Source organism: Magallana gigas, chromosome 2 (assembly GCF_963853765.1).
Source record: "Magallana gigas chromosome 2, xbMagGiga1.1, whole genome shotgun sequence".
Lineage (NCBI taxonomy): Eukaryota > Metazoa > Mollusca > Bivalvia > Ostreida > Ostreidae > Magallana > Magallana gigas.
In genome coordinates this window covers 25400814-25421225 of record NC_088854.1, presented here as the reverse complement: position 1 = coordinate 25421225, position 20412 = coordinate 25400814, and the positions used below count along the sequence as shown (strand labels likewise).

Below are 20412 nucleotides of genomic sequence, written 5' to 3'. Positions count from 1 at the left end.
ACATTGTGTAAAAAAAAAAATTCTTCATGAAAATTGCAGCTCATATTGCTAAGATTCCAAGGAAACTGTATGCCTTTTTTGTAAACGTAATGATCGACATATAACGATCACTTACGTAATTATGATGATATAAATTAAAAGATACTTATATCAAGATGTGTAGTGAAATTTTTTCTTTTTTCTTTCTTTTTTTCTTCGGTGGTTCATTTACGGGCCTGGTTACGTACATGTACATGTACCGATCATTGCAAAACAAAAATAATATACATGTATATGCATTCTTTTTGCAATTCATAACCTGTTGAAGAGCGAATTTGTACTTTTTGTTGTAAAAATAGTATAGAAAACGAATTTCACTTTTTATTACATTGTCCTTTATATAACGACTATAGAAGAATTCTTTTCGAAAATACTGGGTTTAATCAATTACTAGATTTGTCAGATACAGATGCACTAATTGTTCTTATTTCAAATTATCCTCGGAAGGTTGCCAAATACTTATATCATTCTTTTACACGTAGACAATCTTTATTGTTCAGGAAATAAACATATACTGTATTATATAAACTATGCAAACTGAAGGTTCTGAAGAAAATTTTATACTCATACATGTATATTTTCAATCATATCTTTGTTTACCGCTTGATGCTGTGTTATTTTCTTTTCTTTTTTCATGTATTATGTGTTCAAAGTGGCATATAAGCCCGACGGGCCGGGTGTTTAATCTATGCTGACTGTTGTTAATATTACACTTGGAAATGTATACACATGCCACTATAAATAAATAAATTACTTACTTACTTACACATAGGAAGCAAGATATATGCATTTTTGATGAATTCTGGAGACCATGTCGCGTGAGACAAATTGGAGAGAATATACATAAATACAGACAACAACTACGTTTAATAAATAGATCAATAATTTAACAAAAAGACACAAATTTGGGACAGTTTTTGGCTTTTAGTGGATATATTCAAAGAGAGTGCGGTTGCAATAAACACTACATTTCAGTATTAATGTAATGGATATTGGCACAGTTTAACAAGTAACAATAACAAGAAATATGCAGTTGTACAAAAAAATAACAATTGTATAAGTACAACAAAACGAAGTAAATTGAAAAGTAAGTGATAAATAATATAAAAATAACATATCTGAAAGCACTACAATATTATCACATTCCAAGGTCTTAAATGTAAAATGCTAATCCAAGAACAAATCAAACAACATCCAAAAACGTTTTTGTAATGGCTACCAGCAGTAAACACGTCAGAATGGCTTGGTACGACACAGACATTCTAGAGGAGCGATTATTACCCAGCCCCTGGTTAGGATTCTGAGTTGTCGTAGTGGTGGTGGTTGTAGTGGTGGTAGTTGTAGTTGTAGGAACTGGAGTTGTGGTGGTAGTTGTTGTGATTGGAACTGGAGTTGTTGTGGCTGTTGTTGTGGTAGGAACTGGAGTTGTGGTGGTAGTTGTTGTGGTTGGAACTGGAGTTGTGGTTGTAGTTGTTGTAGTAGGGACTGGAGTTGTTGTGGTTGTTGTTGTGGTAGGAACTGGAGTTGTGGTGGTAGTTGTTGTGGTAGGAACTGGAGTTGTGGTTGTAGTTGTTGAAGTAGGGACTGGAGTGGTTGTGGTTGTTGTTGTGGTTGGAACTGGAGTTGTGGTTGTAGTTGTTGTAGTAGGGACTGGAGTAGTTGTTGCAGTTGTAGGAACAGGAGTTGTAGTGGTAGTTGTTGTGGTAGGAACAGGAGTTGTGGTGGTAGTTGTTGTGGTAGGAACAGGAGTTGTGGTGGTAGTTGTTGTGGTTGGAACTGGAGTTGTGGTTGTAGTTGTTGTGGTTGGAACTGGAGTTGTGGTTGTAGTAGGAACAGGAGTGGTTGTGGTTGTTGTTGTGGTAGGAACTGGAGTAGTTGTTGTAGTTGTAGGAACTGGAGTTGTGGTGGTGGTTGTGGTGGTAGGAACTGGAGTGGTGGTGGTAGTTGTTGTGGTAGAAATGGGAGTTGTGGTGGTGGTTGTGGTGGTAGGAACTGGAGTGGTGGTGGTAGTTGTTGTGGTAGGAATGGGAGTCGTGGTTGTAGTTGTTGTGGTAGGAACTCGAGTAGTGGTTGTGGTAGTTGTTGTGGTAGGAATTAGAGTTGTAGCTGTTGTTGTTGAAGGAACTAGAGATGTTGTACTAGGAACTGAAGTGGTTGATGTAGTGGTAGGAAATGCAGTCATGTTGGTTGTTGTTGTCATAGGAACTGAAGTTGTGGTGGTAGGATTGGTAGTGGTAGGACTTGGGGGCATTGTTGTGGTAGGATAATTAGTTGTAGGACTTGAAAGCATTGTTGATGTAGGATAAGTAGTGTTTGGACTTGGAGGGATTGTAGGATAAGTAGTTGAAGGACTTGAAGGCATTGTTTCAGTTGTAATAGAATCTGTAGATGAAGGAACGCTTATAGTTATTGTAGGCATGGATGTTGGAGTTGTGGTGTGAGAAACATTTGTAGGAGGGTTGCACGTGTAACAACAAACTACGTCACGGGAATGAGCGTCATAAAATGGACAATTTGCCCCGTCACAGGTTGAACTCCTGTCTCCAAATTCACAGCCTACAAAAGGGAAGGGAAGACGTATAATTTGTTTGCTTACATGAGAACGCATATTGTGTAAATATATACTTTATGTACAATATACCCGTGATTCCGTTGTTATATAATGGACATGATCCACAGCAGTTGTCGTGAATAGCGGTATCATAGCACACCCAGCTCTGAGAGGCAGCAGCCGCGGAACAGTTCATTCCGTTCACCGTGAAGTATGGATTATCTCCGTTTAGACAAGATCCCTGAAATATTTCAGGATTGATTAACATTGAGGTAACGTTTTCCATTTTTGTTTGTGGGATTACAAAGCAAAACAGAAAATCAGTACTTTTGGGTTAAGCCAGACAATAGTTTTAAATCTCCTGGGACTAAATTGACGCTTTAAGATTTGATAAAACGCGCCATATAATTGCGTCTTAATCTTTATGGCTGCTACAAGCAAAATTTAGACGGAACCTTGGCGGACAAAACATATTTTTTATTGCATTTCTTTGTAAAATGTTTTGATTCTCGACATAACAGAACATATGCTTCCCCTTATATGAGGTTAAAACCCTACTTTCCACAGACTGTCAGTTACAAACCTCATAAAAGTAATCTTTCCTTTCACAAAATTTACTTCCTATTGATACTTGCAATTTTTTTCAAAACCCTTTTTTCATACAAGAAATAATAAATGTTGGAAACAAGTAAATATTATTTTACAAATGAAACAAAGCACAACCAATGATGACAGTTTTTATTTTGTCTAGCACTAACCGTGGTTGGTGTAGTTAAATCTGAAGTAGGCGTTGGACCCAACGGTATTGTGGTTGTGGTGGGAACTGGAGTAGTGGTGGTAGTTGTTGTGGTAGGAACTGGAGTAGTGGTGGTTGTTGTTGTGGTAGGAACTGGAGTGGTGGTTGTTGTTGTGGTAGGAGCTGCAGTTGTGGTAGGAACGGGAGTGGTTGTGGTAGTTGTTGTGGTAGGAACTGGAGTGGTTGTGGTAGTTGTTGTGGTAGGAACTGGAGTGGTTGTGGTAGTTGTTGTGGTAGGAGAAGCTGTTGTAGGAGGATTGCACGTGTAACAACATACTACGTCACGGGAATTGGCGTCATAATACGGACAATTTGCCACGTCACAGGTTGAACTCCTGTCTCCAAATTCACAGCCTACAGAAACAAAGGAGAAATATATGCATGTATTTGGTCAGTGTATATACAAAGAGAATATACAGTAGCTGTATGGTATACATATATACAATTTACCCGTGATTCCGTTGTTATATAATGGACATGATCCACAGCAGTTGTCGTGAATAGCGGTATCATAGCACACCCAGCTCTGAGAGGCAGCAGCCGCGGAACAATTCATTCCATTGACTGTGTAGTAAGGATTATCTCCGTTTGGACAAGATCCCTGAAATATGTATTGACTTTGTGTTAAAAAAAATCATAAGAACATGATCTTTCTCCTTAATTAAAGTCTAAATTATGACGAATATTATAATTAAAGAAAAAATCATTAGGAAAATCTGTTGGTTTCTCCTTTTCAAGAGTACCGGGGTAGGGGTAGTGGCAACTGCGCAGGTTCCACAGCAAACAACATCCCTGGAATGAGTGTCGTAATAAGGACAGGTGGCCGCATCACAGGTGGTCCCTCTGTCTCCATACTCACAGCCTGAAACCAAGGAGAGTTCGTCAAATCTCATACTGTTTCTGTATACTTAAAACGACTGCTTGGCAACATTTATCAAATAGTTAGTCAAACAAGTTTTATGCTTTGTTTGAATATTTTGATAGCGAAGTGACATTACTGCTTTGATTCAATATTTGGAACAAACGTCAGTTTCCAGAGCCACGTAAGGTTGGACAACAACGTCCTCCCATATCAACTTTACGCCAGGAGTATTTTACAATAGCGAAAAAAGTCACGTTGTAATAATTAACACACCTTAAAGTTTATAGATGTAAGTAAAAGGTACAATGCACTTGCATTCTATTTCTACGTATATGTATTTTCAAATACATAGTAAATTGGTGAGGATAAAATAAATACATGTATAATTCATTATTACATGTATTTAAAATTAAAGAATTTTTTTCCACCCACCAAGCTGTGAGGAAGGACACCATAGTCCTAGCTATGGAAATGTCTAATGCCTTGATTTACATAAGTCTGATTATGTAACACAAAACGTCCTCACTTTATAGAGGAAATTAAATAGTAAAGTGCATTCACCTGCTACTCCTGTGTAAACAGAGGCACAAGAGGCGCAGCAATATCCGTAAATTGTAGAGTCATAACAATTGTGCGGCGCATTAGCAATGGCAACCGAACAGTTGTTGCCCCCAATGGTGACGCTGGTACTGTCCCCCGAGCAGGGCGCCTGTCAGTTAGAAAACAATCACAAGTGAAAACAATGGTTTCATCATTTTAGGCCTGACAACGTAAACAGATCTACATGTACTAAGCTTTTAGGATCATACATAACAGAGAGAAAACTTACGGGGGTTGTTGTAGTTATTGCTTGTGATGACGTAGGCCCTGACGTAGTAGGAGCTGACGTTGTTGGCGCCATGGTGGTGGTTGGATGTGGTGTTGACGGAGCGGATGTCGAGGTGGTTGTCAGGGATGGATCCTGTGTGGTAGTCGGCCCGGCGGTGGTTGTTGGCCCGGCGGTGGTAGTTGGACCAACCGTGGTTGTTGCTGGTTGCGGAGTTGTTCCTGTGTAGCAGGTGCCACAACATCCGCTGCTCAAAGTTGCTGCAGAGTAATATGGACAAGAAGAAGCCACGCATCCAGTACTGTGGTCGCCATACTCACATCCTGGAATAAAATCTGCAGTATTACTATTTTACATATGCAAGTTACATTTAAATTGTCATTTCATCATTTCATTCTAAATATCGCAGTTAAACTATGAGCAATATATAAATCGCCAGAGTTAAGCATAATGACTGCATGAGTACCATATACCTGGAATATATGATATGTAGGCGGCTGCACATGATCCGCAGCATTTCCCTTGGTAAAACGATTGATAACAATATCCCGGGAAACTGGATATAAGCGTCGCACAGTCCATGCCATTACTGATGACTCCCGGGGTATCCCCGAACACACAGCTGTCGGGAACTGAAGCTGCGCGGGAGTCAGCCACACACTGGCCAGCGACACACCACTGCATCGAATCACAAAGTAATTAAAGTACATCGAAACACTGACAAGAGAGATAACTCTCAAAATAAATTATCAGTATTTTTTTAAAGGGTTTCTGTCAAATTCTGCATAACTTTAATTAACCTAGACTTTTAGTTAAAAATCAAGATTTGAAATCCCTAACCCTCTCAGTAGCCACAGATCTGACACATATATTCTCCCCAGACTCATACCAAGTGTAAAGTCTAACTCGGGGTAAAAACTGGGTCGGAGACACACTCACACACCTTTTGGTTCCCACATGTTGTTCCTTCCCATGGTACCGCAGTGGAGCAATATCCGCTTCCGTCAGGGATAGAACAATACATAAAAGCACACACCGCTGCAGGGTCCGATATGAAGTTCTTAAGAATCAAATAGAAAAGTATTATAAATGTTTTCGAATTCTAAAATGCTAAACCCCATCATCAATCATCAAAATGAAATTGTAAGAGGTTTTTTTTTGTCTAAGTCAAATTATTCAAAGTTTTACCTTATTGAAATGATACATGTTCGTATACAATGTATAAACAGGCATTTAAATTCATAGTACAATCTTTAAGAAATATCTGAGATCGTGAGCTTTTATTTTCTTTTTTTTTATTGACGCACTCTGCAAAAGAATGAACTGGAATTGTCTTTCTTGATTCGGCACTGTTCGTCGATGGAGTAGACCTGCCCCGCTAGGGTCGTCAGATAGCTGTCCAGGGCGGTCGGGTCGTGACCAGCCGTCAGGGTCGCCATGCAGTTGTTGCCACCACTATTGAAAACAATATTTACTGGTCATCAGTAAATCTTGTATTTAAGATGTGTTTGGCATCATGAGCAGTAAGTGAAGCAAGTTTTCATCATATACTAGTACCTGTCAAGGTCTGCGATATATTGTTCAAAATAGCTGACGGAACAGGAGGAAAACGACCAGTGGTTGATGGCACGTGAGTCAGTGACCCCACCGCTGCTAGGCGACATCGTGTACTTGTCGTCTGCTAAGCAAGCATTACCGTCGCCATCGTGTAATGCTCCTAAGCTGTATTATTACAAAAAAGTTCAATGAATTCGATGCTTCTAAAATAAATTTTCCAAATCAAAATTGAAAATGATATACTTTTTAGCATGTATAAGAAAAACCTAGTAACTCACTTGTGTCCAAGCTCATGAGCGGCAACTGTTGCAATAATGGCATCGAAATGATCCTCTGTGATAGAGTTGCTACTGGAAGTACACGTGGCACCGACCCACGCCAGACCTTCACACATATTAAAAATAATATATCTCTTAAAAAACAAACAAAAAATATTGTAAACTATATAAGGCTTTATTGTATTTTCTTTTAATTTTTAAAGATTATAAAGAAAATGTTCCATACCGGCATTACTGGTGCTTCCACCACTTGTCAAATCATATCTACAATCAAGTAAAAATATATATTCATGTTGAAAAAAAATGAGATTGTGTTCATTTTTATTAGCAAGTCATGCGAAAATCTTAAAAAATGAGCATTTATGTCCTGCTAAAGTTACCCCGTAAATAGCATAGCGTGGTCATGACCCGGAAGAGAAATGCCACTTGAGAGCCAGGTCCGGAAGTTAACGAGAGCGCCGTTCGAATCCACTTGATCTCGTCCGGAAGCACTAACCTTTATTGACTCCGTCCACGTGGAAACAGTTGGATCCTGATGTATGAACAAATACACATGCATTTTGATATTACTAAATATATGTAGCTGTTGATTAATTATAATGACTTTTAAACTCAGTTTATTTTTCTGACACGACACGTGTATTAACCATAAGATATGTAAATTATTATTTATTTGTTTGAAATTTGAATTTATCTTTAATATTGCATGTATGATTTAATTTAAAAACAACAGAGAAGTGTTAATCGGTTAGTACGTATACGCACAGTAACAGGAAGTTGCGTTGGCAATTTCTCTTAATACATGTATAAAGTTAATAAAATATTTGCAAAGTAGCTATTTAACATACATCATGAAATCCATCTTCGCAAGCCAAGGGTTTACGATCCTCGAGCAGAGTGGATCATAAACCCTTGGCTTGTGAAGATGCATGAATCTGATATTCAAAGCTAGTTTCAGCTTTATTGTAATAAACTTTAATGTTTTATTAACCAAATACGGGATTGCCATCATAATGTAAACATCCGGTTGTTGCATAAAACTGTAATTAAATTGTAGAGTCTATAAAGATTGTTTGAAATTTAAAACTTTCTAAATATTATAACCCAATGCAATTAAAGCTCAACTGAGAAGATTTAATCTTAGTTTAATTTAGTACGCGAAGTAATAGGATTGTTTAAATAAGCGTACAATCGCTGGTTCCTTGATTAAATGTTGTTACGCGGATCAAAACGGTCACATTTGTTTTGTGAACAATTTCTTTTAATGCTAACGATATAAAAAATATTTGCAGAGTATCTATAAAACACGAAAGCTTACATTCAGTTTTAACTTTTATGTAATAAATTTTGAAGTTTTATTAACCACAAACGGGATTGTCATCACAAATGTAAACACATAAACATCCGGTTTCTGCATAAAATTGTAATTAAAATTACAGAGCATATAATAAAAGTTCCGCCACAGTGTTAAAGTATATACTTACATCGGCTATCACAATACCCGCAAAAACTATTTTGATGCTGAACGTCACACCGGCAATGGACTGGTACCGAACATCAATCTGCGCAATAAATTAAAATAAAAAATATATAATTATATCAAAACCTTAATCAAAAGCTTTTAAAATATCACATAATTAATGTAACTTTCACATTCCAATATTTAAAAGTACTGGGGTTTCATCAATATTCGTTGAATACCAATTTTCGTGGATTTCGTTGTTAAGTTGATCCATGAAATTAAATGTTCACTGAAGTGCAATTTCTATTAACATTTTGTATTGATAGGGTCATTGGCCTCGAATTTATGTATCCTTGAAACTGTGATTTTCACTTTATCCACGAAAATTGATACCCTTGAATATTAAGAAAACCACAGTATGTAACGTACTATGTCGGTGATATTTTACAGAGGAATTACACCAACAAATCTATTACAAAATAACAATTGGAATCAAATTTTCTGTTCGTTGAGAATACTAATATTTTTTTAATATATACTGTATACAGGGAATATTCGCCCCTATTTTATTTTCGCCCCTTTCGCCCATTTGTCAGCAGCCGAGTTTCTATGTCTCAAACTATCTTTCTTTATTCACAACTTTAATTTGTCAAGATGGGGTGAAACCGTTTGCAAGTGAAACAGGGCGAAAATAACATGGGGCGAAAACAACTCTTATTACAGTATTTATCAATACATACTGCATTGGTAGCAAATGCGTAAAATTCGCGTATTTTTTCTTTGGCCTCGGTGTCTTTCGCGGCAGGTGTTGATTGCATGCTTCTCTGGTACCAGCTACGATTAATATAAATGTTTAACATGTTTATATATAAAATAAAACAACATTATTTATTAAAGGATTGGTCTCACTTAAAAAACGTCTTGACCAATCATTGGTAATTGATGATAAAACTAAAAATATCATTCATGGAAAAAATTTGACACCGCAGTAATAATTGTAATACATACATGTATTGTCGATAGCTTTAAAGTATTTTATGAAGAGATCTTACTCGAATCTACATGTACACGTCTTTTACAAGTCGCTAGTTACTTACAAATCATACACCGGGTAATCAGTGACCGCTAACAGCTCCACCTTTAACTCTCCAACGTAACGCTTGGATCGCTGGGTCCCAGTATGGTTGAACTGCTTTAGACGTTTGCCTCCCTCTGACATAAAAATGTTTTTTTTTTTTAAATATTAGATTAACATTATTGTTTGTATCTAGACAAAATAGTTATTAACAGATCTTGAAACTTTCTACTACAATATTTTTTGCTTGAGACGGTTTGACGAAGTTTAGGTTTTTACACCACTTTTTTATTAGTTGTTTGACAGACCAGCCGATATTAATTAAAAAATTGGGGGGGGGGGGGGGTAAATATTGTTTGAGGAGTCTGGTGAATGAATTTATCAAAACTATCATATTCACTAGAAAAATCAGAATAAATTGAATAAGATTTTTAAAAATAAGTTTTTAAAGAGGGAATTTACAATGTTTACAATCTTATAAGGAGAAGGATGTGAGTGGTTAAGGCATTTGTTTTAATTTCTACCACTCCATTTTTGAGAAAGTCTTTTAAATACAACCAAAAAAAACCGCTTGCATAATGCAATTATCAGCTTAAACGGAACTTTGTGCGACATGCAATTACTGTTTAAAATGCCATAATCACCTAAAATGCTGCTTTCTACTAATAAGTTTGCATTTTAAAATTCTAGGCCTTTTAAAATTAAATGGAATGCAGCGGATAGGTGGTACGATGCGTTTTTAGATCGACACGATACTTACATTGTATATATAGTTCTTACATAATATTTTTAACTGTTGGCAAAATACACGAATATTTGGGTACAATTAAATTGATCAATGTGTTAGAAATAATATTTATTAAAAAAAAACCACCCCAACTTTCGTTTGAAATTTACAATCTTAGATTAGAAAAAATCGTCGAGGAAGGAAAATGTACTTACCCGGGAAAACATAGTCCGCCTTAAAGTCTATATTTTCGGGTGGTTGATAGATTCTGTGGAGTATGTTTCTGCGGTGGGGGACCTCAAGGGGTTCGATAGCGTGATAGGTCCCATTTATGATCAACATTCCCTCCTGTGTCAGATTAATGTCGAAGTTATATTAATACACTTACAAATAAAGCCAAATCAAAACTGTATAGTTATAATACGGCTTCTGCTGACTAATTGGATTCATGTTCCTTTTTTTTTTAATTAAAAAAAAATTCACCAGTGAATGTTGACATCTCCCTTTGATTTTCCGTTGACAATACAGCGCAATAGCTGCCATTTTCTTTGTGTCCTGGTAAAATACAGGTGTCTGAAACAAATTGAAATACTTCCTATTTTTATTGCCTACATGAAACTCGGGCTTTGAATTTATCAGCTTAGAACTTCTGAAGAAGACACAAACAGAAATAGTTGATGTAAGAATGAATTGTGTTCATGGGCAACACATGCATTTTAGATTATGAGTTTTTTGCGAACTAATTAAAAATAGTATATATTTTGAAGATGTTATTAATCTTGATATATAATCAATCAATATTTCGTTGCATCACGTTGAAAATCATCAGTTTACCATAACTGCTTTGGTTCATGTTTTTTTGTGTTCTAAGGTAACACATATACATTGTATTTAAGATATGAGGTTTTTTATCGAATTTGTTCAAAATATCTTATATCTTAATGTAATTAATCTTATTTTATAATCTAACATTAATTATCTCGACAAATCCTTATTGCTGTATCACATTGAAACTTATCGGTGAACCATGACTGCTTTGTTCATGGTTTTTTGTGTTGATGGGCAAACGTGTACTTTAGATATGAGGGTTTTTTTTCAAATTTTTAAAAGATATTATAAAGCTTGAAGATGCTATTTAACTTGTTGTATAATCTATCAATATTTCAATAAATTCTTATTGCTATATCGCGTTGAAAATCATCAGTGCACCATAACTGCTTTGTTCACAGTTTTTTGTGTTCTAGGGCAACACATGTACTTTAGATATGAGTTTTTTTCAATTTATTTTAATATATTATAGAGCTTAAAGATGTAATTCATCTTGTTGTATAATCTATCAATATTTCGATAAATTGCTATATCACGTTGAAAATTGCCAGTGCACCATATCTGCTTTGTCCATAGTTTCATTCTCCCGATTTTATTAAAACGCCTCGAATCAAAGAAACACAATGAACTCCACGTGCTTTAAGTAATTCTTTTTAAATTCTTTGGCACAGATACTTCAAGTTTCATTTCTTTCCTTGTTTTCCCAGGGTAAATGAAACATACTTAAAGTAAGCAAAATACTTTCATTTACATGTATTGATTCCACTTAATAATGACGTAACGGTGTTGCTATTCTGACAAATTAGAATTGAGTTTTGACACATATATAGCTTTTAGGCAGAATTGACTCTTATATAGTATTTTGGAGTACACTTAAAACGGAAATGAGAAACAGGGACCTCGAAATTTTTGTATGGAATTTATCATTTCAAATGCTGTAATATTTTGAAAATCGAAACCGTTTGGTCATATCGACTTTATTAATATGAATATAATTTATATGAATATATATATATATATATATATATATATATATATATATATATATATATATATATATATATATATATATATATATATATATATATATATTAGAGAATGCGCAATGAATTAACCCACACCTTTTACGTAATACGTCTTTAGCTTGAGGGCTGTACCTTTTTGTTGGGTATACTTTGACGTTCGATCTTCCCGTTTCGTACCACATACACCGGGGTTTTTATATCAACGTCAGCGTTTCTCTTTAGCCGTAAATGATGGCCCTGGTTTTTGTAAGTGAAGACGAATTCTTTCTCGACTGGGTACTTCTCCACGTCTCGTCTGAGTCGGTGTGCATCGTGTATCTCCACTTGTTCTGAAAACAACCAACATAGGTACTACAATTAAGATTATCAGGAACCTAGCCCTGCTAGCAATGGAAATCACAGATAAGAAGGTTTTTTGGACTGGGTATGAGGGCAAAATATGATTTGTTAGACTCGAAGACATAAATGTTGGCGAAGACCGAGGGCAACATTTCTGTCTGAAGGTTCAACTTATCATATCCTGTCCGAATATCAGTCAACATTTGTTTTGTTATATCCTTCACAAAAGATTCAAGTAGAGACTGGTTGGACAGATCTTCGGCTATTTCCGTTCCACTGAGATCGGACGAATATATCAATTAGTTGAGACGTAACTGGGTTTTTTTTCAGTTTTTAACCGGGTTTTCCAACGGAAAAATCCGGTTATTAAAATGGTGAAAATGGCGGGCGGGCGGCTGCCAAACAGGTACCCTTATTGTACGGATAACTCCTCCTACAGTTTTCAAGATAGGAAGCTTAAGTTGTTCTTTTGCAGATCAATTGTACGTGTATCAGAGGTGTGCATATTGCTAGGATTTTGATTTCTGATTATTTATGAAATAAATAGCAGCTTTTGAACTTACTCATTTTATGGCAAAATATTGCATATAGGGTACCCTCATTGTACGGATAACTCCTCCTACAGTTTTCAAGATAGGAAGTTGTTCTTTTACAGATCAATTGAACATATATCAGAGGTTTGCATATTGCTAGGATTTTGATTTTTGATAATTTATGAAAAAATACAGCTTTTGAACTTGGTTATTTTTTGGGCAAAATATTGCATATAGGGTACTCCATTTCAATGGATACGGTAGGTAGTGTTTATCAATTCAGGGTTGACATGGATTATGGATACAGTTTACATAAAAGTAAATCCGGTTTACTATCACACTAACAGCTTTTATTAACACTTGTTATTTGTTGGACCAGCAGACCGGTCAACATTGAATTTGCTAAATTGTTCGTTTTGGGGACTTTTTGCTAGTAAGAATTATTTTAATGAATATTTAAAAGGGTTTATTTAATAATTATTGAATTCATATTTTGGTTTATCATAAGTTAATTGGACGAACAGCGGTGACAAGTGCGAAACAATAACTATTACTTGTATAAAGAAAATAATACATCGCAATGAAGTAAACTAAAAAGAAATTATATATGTTCTGAAATACTGATGAAGCTTTAACTGTACATGTCGTCTACATGCACGCTAGTTTGTTAGGGTGAGGCAAAATAAAGTTTACAATTTACGCTGAGTACCAAAACCTAACGTCTAAAACATGTAATTTAATGAGGCACAACGAACAGAACGTTTCAGTCATCATATTGTTGTCTAAAGTCGCCAAATGCAATTTCTTGGTTCTTTTTGACAAAAGAAAATCTCTAAACTCTGCAGGAAAAGTATGAGACGTCGCCCTAGCTGGCATCGATCGTGCGTCATGTTTGAGACAAAGATAGCGGCACATTATTATGCAATGCAAAAATAACCAAAACTTATACATGTAGAACCATTTTATCAATAACTTTGACTTTCTGTGGGATGTTACATTATAAAAATAGTGCTTGTCTCGAAGGGTAACAGTTGAAATTGACACCCCGAGAAAACCGTTGTCAACCCATGCGAAGGGGAAGGCAACTTCTCACAATCATGAAAATCCTAATCCGATGGGGTGAGATGGGGAGGGGAAGAGAGCATAACTTCATATTGCATCAATTTAATTGTAAATGTCCTTCCTTCCTTTCAATTCAATTTTTAACATGCTCCCCAAAAGGGGGGGGGGGGGCAACTCCATCTTAATTTACTTTCTTGCATGCAAATTTTGAAGAAAAAAAATGTTAACTGGGAGAAAACGTGGCTGACGTTTTTGGGACGACATCTGACTGCATTATCAGCTATTCTAGTACTTTGATTTCCTTTGGATCCTTTACTATGCAGATAAACTGATAATGATATGTAATTCTCGATAATGTTTTAAAAGGGCTGGAAAATACAATGCAGCAAATGCCCCTATACCAAGAAACCGTTTGAATTTTAAATACCGGTGTCTGATAATAATACTTCTTTCGTTAAATGACTCAAGTTTAAAATAAAATTAGATGGAATTCTCTGCACTCATCTCCATTTCAAATGTAATGATATATTCAAATAAAGATAAAATAAAAGGTAATTTAAAAGACGTATACACACTTAAAATTTTGAGATTAAGGTTGAGATGATTTCTCATATAATGACCTTGAAAGTTTCGTCACGTCTGCGCACTCAGTCTTGGCACTTATTTCAATGTGACGTACAATAGCTTACTCTTGATTACATCAAATCACAGAGGAAAACTGCTAGTCAAAGAAACAGATAATAAAAACATTCACTCAAAAGAACCAACAGAACATTAAAAAATCTGTGACAATTTATCGAGGTGTATTGGAAATAATCAATGTCAAAATCTCAATATTTGTTCGGTGAAGAGAGAGAAGAAATGGGGGTAATTCATTGTCGGATCGAAAGGTCATTTCAAATGTCAATATTAATTTCATTTCTGTTTCCTGTGTATACAACAGCGTTTGTTTAATCAAGGCCATTTAGTGGAAAAGAACGTCACGTCACTATATGTATTTCTTATTCGAAACCTATAGGTAGTTATTTCAACACCAATTCGAACTTCATTGTCGCGTTTAAAACATTAGGACTTAAAGTAAATTAACTGAAAGTGTGTCTTTTAAAGATTTAGATTTTGTGTCAAATTTATGTAATGTTTGTATGGCAAACAACAACTTGAAACAAAGCCACACTGCACGTCATTTTTGCAATATCCGCCACACACTTTTTTTTACAGGAGTACTTTATAATGATTTCACAGTCTTGTATCAAATCGTCAGAAATATGAAATTGATAGCGCAAAATGTTTGTTGTAATTTCAGATGCATTTAGTAATTTAATAATTAACTGTCAGAAAACTGCAAGGGACACTTTTCACCATTCTACGCAAACATTGATTCCTCATGTTTAGTTGGAAATTATAATTTAAAAAACCCCAACAAAACAGAGGTCAAAGAATAGAAATATGATTAATAAAATAGTTCATAATGTATTTCATACAGTAAAATTAAATCAAAATTGGTATTCTAGTGGAAGTTCGGTCAAACATTAGTCAAAATGTCGTCAGGTGCTTCAATACATATTTTCATATCATATTTTGTAAATATGTTTATCTCGATAAATATCTTAAAATTGTTAATAAGTTCATTTAATAATAATTTTGTTTTTTAAATTATTTATCTATTTTTTTTTCAAATTAAGAAAAATTGATACAAAAATACACACAGGCTAAAAAGAAAATGGAGAACGGATTTAAAGTACTTATCAGTACAACTACTAGCATCAGAAAGGATCTTTTTTTAAAAAACCGAGTCATATACTGTAAACGGATATATTATAAACGTAAGTTAATTGTGTTAGAGTCAAAGATACTTTTTTATTCATTCTTCTATATCCATTAATCTAAACGTATTTTCTGTTCAACATTATTTGGAAGAAAATCATTTTAAAAGTATACATGTATTCATAACCGCAAACTTTCTGTAAGGAACATAGGTCATTTTTTTTGTACTACTGAAAACCGCTCTGTTCAACCTCCGTTCATAAATATTGTACATGTAGTATCTTTTTCAAAGCACGTAAGACTGTACTTCTTGCGCGTGCTGTATTACAATGAAAGTTCCACACGCTTGTTAAATCATGTCATAAAAGGAAGTTTATTTATAGTCACATTCAATAACTTATTTGTTTTATCGATCAAGATTTAGAATGTTTATATTTGATTATTATTTAACAAGGGTCTATTGGAGAATGACGTCACAGAAAGTACTGTTTTTGTTACATATTCTAATCATTGATTTTTTTTCAGTGAGACTTCAACTGCACTTAATGCAGGTGTGCTGAGTTTTTCAAAGATTTGAACATTTTTTTTTTTTTTGCATAAACACAATGGGATTGGGCACAAGTTCCAAAACTTACTACGCCACCCCCTGGTTTTCATTGTATATACGTAGCTTCCGATACAATATTGTGAATGAATTACCGGTACATACTACTATGGCTATATGCATTGTAGGCCTCAAGAAACAAAGAATATGCGTATAAATTATACTTAAACTTTTAAATCGGCGATAGTAAGCTGTAGTTCGATGTTTCAATATACTGCACTAACAGAAAGTTTGTAAACCATTCTTACCTACCCGCGAAAGAAGTTGTCTATAAAGCCGTGTAAATTCAAATGCTCATGTATGGGCAATAATTTTCAAGAATATAAAGCCACGTGTAAGCCAAACGGACCGGGTGAATATCCTATAAAAATGATATAATTCATTAAATTGCATAATTATATAAGATACTTTTAATTTATTGAGGTATTCCGTTTTCAACGAACAATGAAATCAAAGTACTGAAGTACTGAAAGCCGGGCTCTTTTGGTGTGTCTTTATGCATATTGTGTAGTAAAGACTGAAAATCTCTCTCTCTCTCTCTCTCTCTCTCTCTCTCTCTCTCTCATGCTTTTAATGTCGGCAAAGCATCAGAGAGCGACCAAATTTTGTAAGCGGCTATAAACAAAAAATAAGTATGTCTAGTAGAAGTTAAAAAGTTCAACAGTTGCTGCCTTGAATTTTGCAACAAGCATTATATATTCAATCCCCGTTTCTTCATCGTGCAGCAAAATAGTTCATGGAAATTCATGCGCATTGTATGTGTCCAAAATGCATAGTAATGTTTTAAAAACACGTTATTAATAAGAAAACTAAAAAAAGAGAGACAATTATTCGAAATTTTAAAAAAAGAAACAAAATGCCAACACTTTTGACAAAACGTGGCTCTTTGGGTAACTATTTGGTATAGCGGAAGCTTTACCTTGACGCTGTTTGGTTTTTTGTTTATTTGTGCTATTTATAGTAACATTGGTGATTGGCCTGCCTATAGCCAGGACTCTGCTTTCAGCAGAGCCCGGCTAAAAAAGACAATAACAATATGCTATCTTCAAAACTTTTATAGCGACCACCATTAGGGAGATACGGACTAGCTCCTACGTGTAAAACTGATTGTTGCATTCATCTGAAGACTAGGAAACATTTTTAGATGACTTGAAAACCAAAAGAATGTTGCAAACACAGAAACCTGTTTAATGATATCAAGAATAAGGTTCAGCAACTTTAATGTAGGATCTATTGGGGTCTAAGGGTTTTCGTTATATCTCAAAATGACATTTTTTCAAGCAAAATTTCCTAAGCATGGAAGAACTGATTAGGATTTTAAAATTCAAAATGACAAAGCTTTTTTTCCCTAAAAATGTTTGTCTAAATAGACCCCTCAATTTCTCACTCCTTTCGCAATGTTTTAGATTTTAACACGTTAATGTTCGATGCCAAAAAAGACTGGAATTATTCACGAGACAGTGGTATGTCCGTAGGTATATCATGTACGTAGGTTTTTCAAATGACATTTGTATAGATGTGCAAAAAATTGCAGCATGTAGAACCATGTATCATTTCTTAAAGTTCTTATGAATTTACATTCAATTTTTGAAATTCAATACACAAAATATACTAATATAATGTTTAAAGTGTTAACAAGTTTACAATTTTTCGCAACAAGATTTTATGATTTTTTTCAAAGTTTTTATCGTATATATTGACTTACCTTCGTAGACGAAACTTTCATCTAATCTGATAGCTGTGCAGATGGCCCCTACACAGAGAGACAAACATAGAATTCGGAGATACATGCTACTGTGTCAGTAGTATACCTCGTCGTTTATTAAATGACCAAAGTCTTAGAATGCCAGAACGTTTAAAGCCTATTCTTACAACAAACAGGAACTATTGACGTTTTAAATGTATCGCTTGACTTTAACAAAGTGTTCCGATCATTCCTATGAATCAAATCAAAGAGAATTGTTGATTGGTTTTTGGCCTGTACATGTTTAATGTATTTTTCTTTGAATTTTTTTTAATGTTTTTTAAAACAGTTGCGTGATTTAAAATTTGAGAAAAAAAATCCAGGGAACATAAAGTATTCTTGTATTAATAGTTCAAATTGTAAAAATGAAAAAATGATTTTATTAAAAAATGTTCTTAAACTTGACTAATTCTTGTATCATTTTGATTTAACAGAGATCTTTTGTTTTGATACAATCACAGGATATAAGTTATTGAAAACCATGGCCACTTTCCAAAAAATCATTGTACCAATAGGTACATGTATATTACATTTGGTACATGTATATTGATAACTTTCTTGTAGATGGAACATACGACATCATATGATATCTACCGGTATATATTGCATGCACTACACTGTTGTGATTTTTGTACATTGGTTTTTAAATTAGAATATTTTGCAATAAATTAGCTCTGTACACACATTATAAAAAATATACAGTTTGTTTTTCTTGGTGAATCTAGAATTGAAATTTATTCAGAAGAAAAAATAGTCCAAACAAAATCTCGTGTTTCATCCTAAAGTAAAACGCCCTTCTTTGTGTAGGATTAAAAAGACCGAATTTGTTCGTTTATTGATCCATTTTATGAACAAACTGTTGTTAAATAAAGTTAAATAAAGTAAATATTTCGATATTTGAATGTGCTAATTAATAAAATGCTCCGTAAAAACCGTAAAAACCGTCTTAGTTTTTAATCAACCACATTGCACAATAATCAGAACTTGGTGAAAAGGGTAACTTTACATGAATGCTAAATTTAGGATGATCACACTTATCAACACGTGCATATCGCTTTCTTCACATTTCCTGTTACACACATTGTATTCTGAAGGTTTAAAATTAATAAGATATTGCAATGTAATGTTTAAAACTTTTTATTGAAAAAATATATTTACATTCATGTTTTAGATAATATTCGTTTTATCTAAATTGCCTTTCCCTTCTTTCAATCATAAAAAGAATCATTTAATCAAATGTAATAATTGATACAAGGTTGCCAGGGTACACAAACCATGATGTTGAAATTTTCCAGTGTCTTTCCCTGTGATAACACTACGACTATAAAACCCATTACTTCAAATGAAGCCAAATTGAGGCGCCAGCGGGGTTTGCTTATTTATATTAAAATTTTTAATCGTATGATGGTCTAAAATTATATAAATATAAGTAATAAGGAATCATTCTTTGAATATTATGAGGTGATAATTTCGGTCGGGGCGTGATCAAATCTATCATAAAGCCCTTCGTGCTTTATTGAAATTGATCACGCCCCGACCGAAATTATTACCTCATAATACTCAAAGAATAATTCTTTATTTAAAAAACACCATAACTAATAATTGGAGTTCAAAAAAGAATTATGCTATAGATTAAGAAACTACAGATATAAAATATCTATAAAAATATATAAAAAACCTTAATCGAATTCGAACTCATGACTTACCTTACGTTTTCTCCAGGTACGATAACCACTGATACCTCTTTGCACGCCATCTAGCGTTTTTTTTTTCAGTGCAGGGCTGTTGGTTTTGCATCGATGATCGTTTGTTTTGCATCGGTGTCTGTAGATTTTGCAAACTAGGCTGTTGGTTTTGCTTTAAGCTGGTCTGTTTCGTATTTTGGTATGTTTTTAAAAAAATAGTTGTTCTTTTTGCATAAACATCTTTTTTACCCTTTCCGCCTCCCATACCACTTCGCACACCCGAGCAACAGTATAGCCGGTATGAAATCAGCTTTATTGAGTTATATATAAAATATCTGGACAATGTAGTGGAATAGATCAATGATGAGATTTTCAAAATTTCCCCAGATATTCTTATGTTGAACATTGATCTCTTTTTGTAACAGTATGGTTTTATAGCCATATTGAGCGTTGTAGTTCTCAAGAAGACTTTAATCAGCAATACAAATTTATTGATCTACATCAAACTTCGACTACCGGTAGGATTCAAGATTTGTCAAGGGGCCACAGTTGAGAATCCAACAAAGTGTCAGTATGTTAAAGTTATGAGTAACATAATTATGAGTTTTTGATAATAATTAAGAAACATTCCTTTGTAAAATCGGACCCCAATGGG

General features: G+C 34.4%; 1 protein-coding gene across 1 annotated transcript; it reads right to left on the bottom strand.

The window, feature by feature from the left end:
* Positions 1 to 328: 328 nt before the first annotated feature.
* Positions 329 to 18203, bottom strand: LOC105321898 (mucin-2). Its single transcript, XM_020064721.3, has 21 exons — positions 18034 to 18203; positions 12159 to 12355; positions 10657 to 10746; positions 10389 to 10521; positions 9469 to 9583; positions 9112 to 9205; positions 8394 to 8471; positions 7290 to 7441; positions 7136 to 7173; positions 6910 to 7015; positions 6632 to 6796; positions 6382 to 6529; positions 6018 to 6134; positions 5548 to 5752; positions 5078 to 5397; positions 4810 to 4957; positions 4130 to 4248; positions 3837 to 3987; positions 3349 to 3740; positions 2681 to 2831; positions 329 to 2595 (listed from the first exon to the last, which is right to left on the bottom strand). The coding sequence occupies exons 1-21, from the start codon at positions 18116 to 18118 to the stop codon at positions 1223 to 1225; spliced, it is 4377 nt and encodes a 1458-aa protein (XP_019920280.3). The 5' UTR covers positions 18119 to 18203; the 3' UTR covers positions 329 to 1222.
* Positions 18204 to 20412: the final 2209 nt, after the last annotated feature.

Bases quoted from the DNA above. Each gene is read 5' to 3' on its own strand.
- LOC105321898 (XM_020064721.3), bottom strand. From the start codon at position 18,118: ATGTATCTCCGAATTCTATGTTTGTCTCTCTGTGTAGGGGCCATCTGC. The intron at 9,206-9,468 runs GTAAGTAACTAG...TATTAATCGTAG, and splicing joins GATTACCCGGTGTATGATTT to CTGGTACCAGAGAAGCATGC. The intron at 2,596-2,680 runs GTATATTGTACA...TCCCTTTTGTAG, and splicing joins ATATAACAACGGAATCACGG to GCTGTGAATTTGGAGACAGG.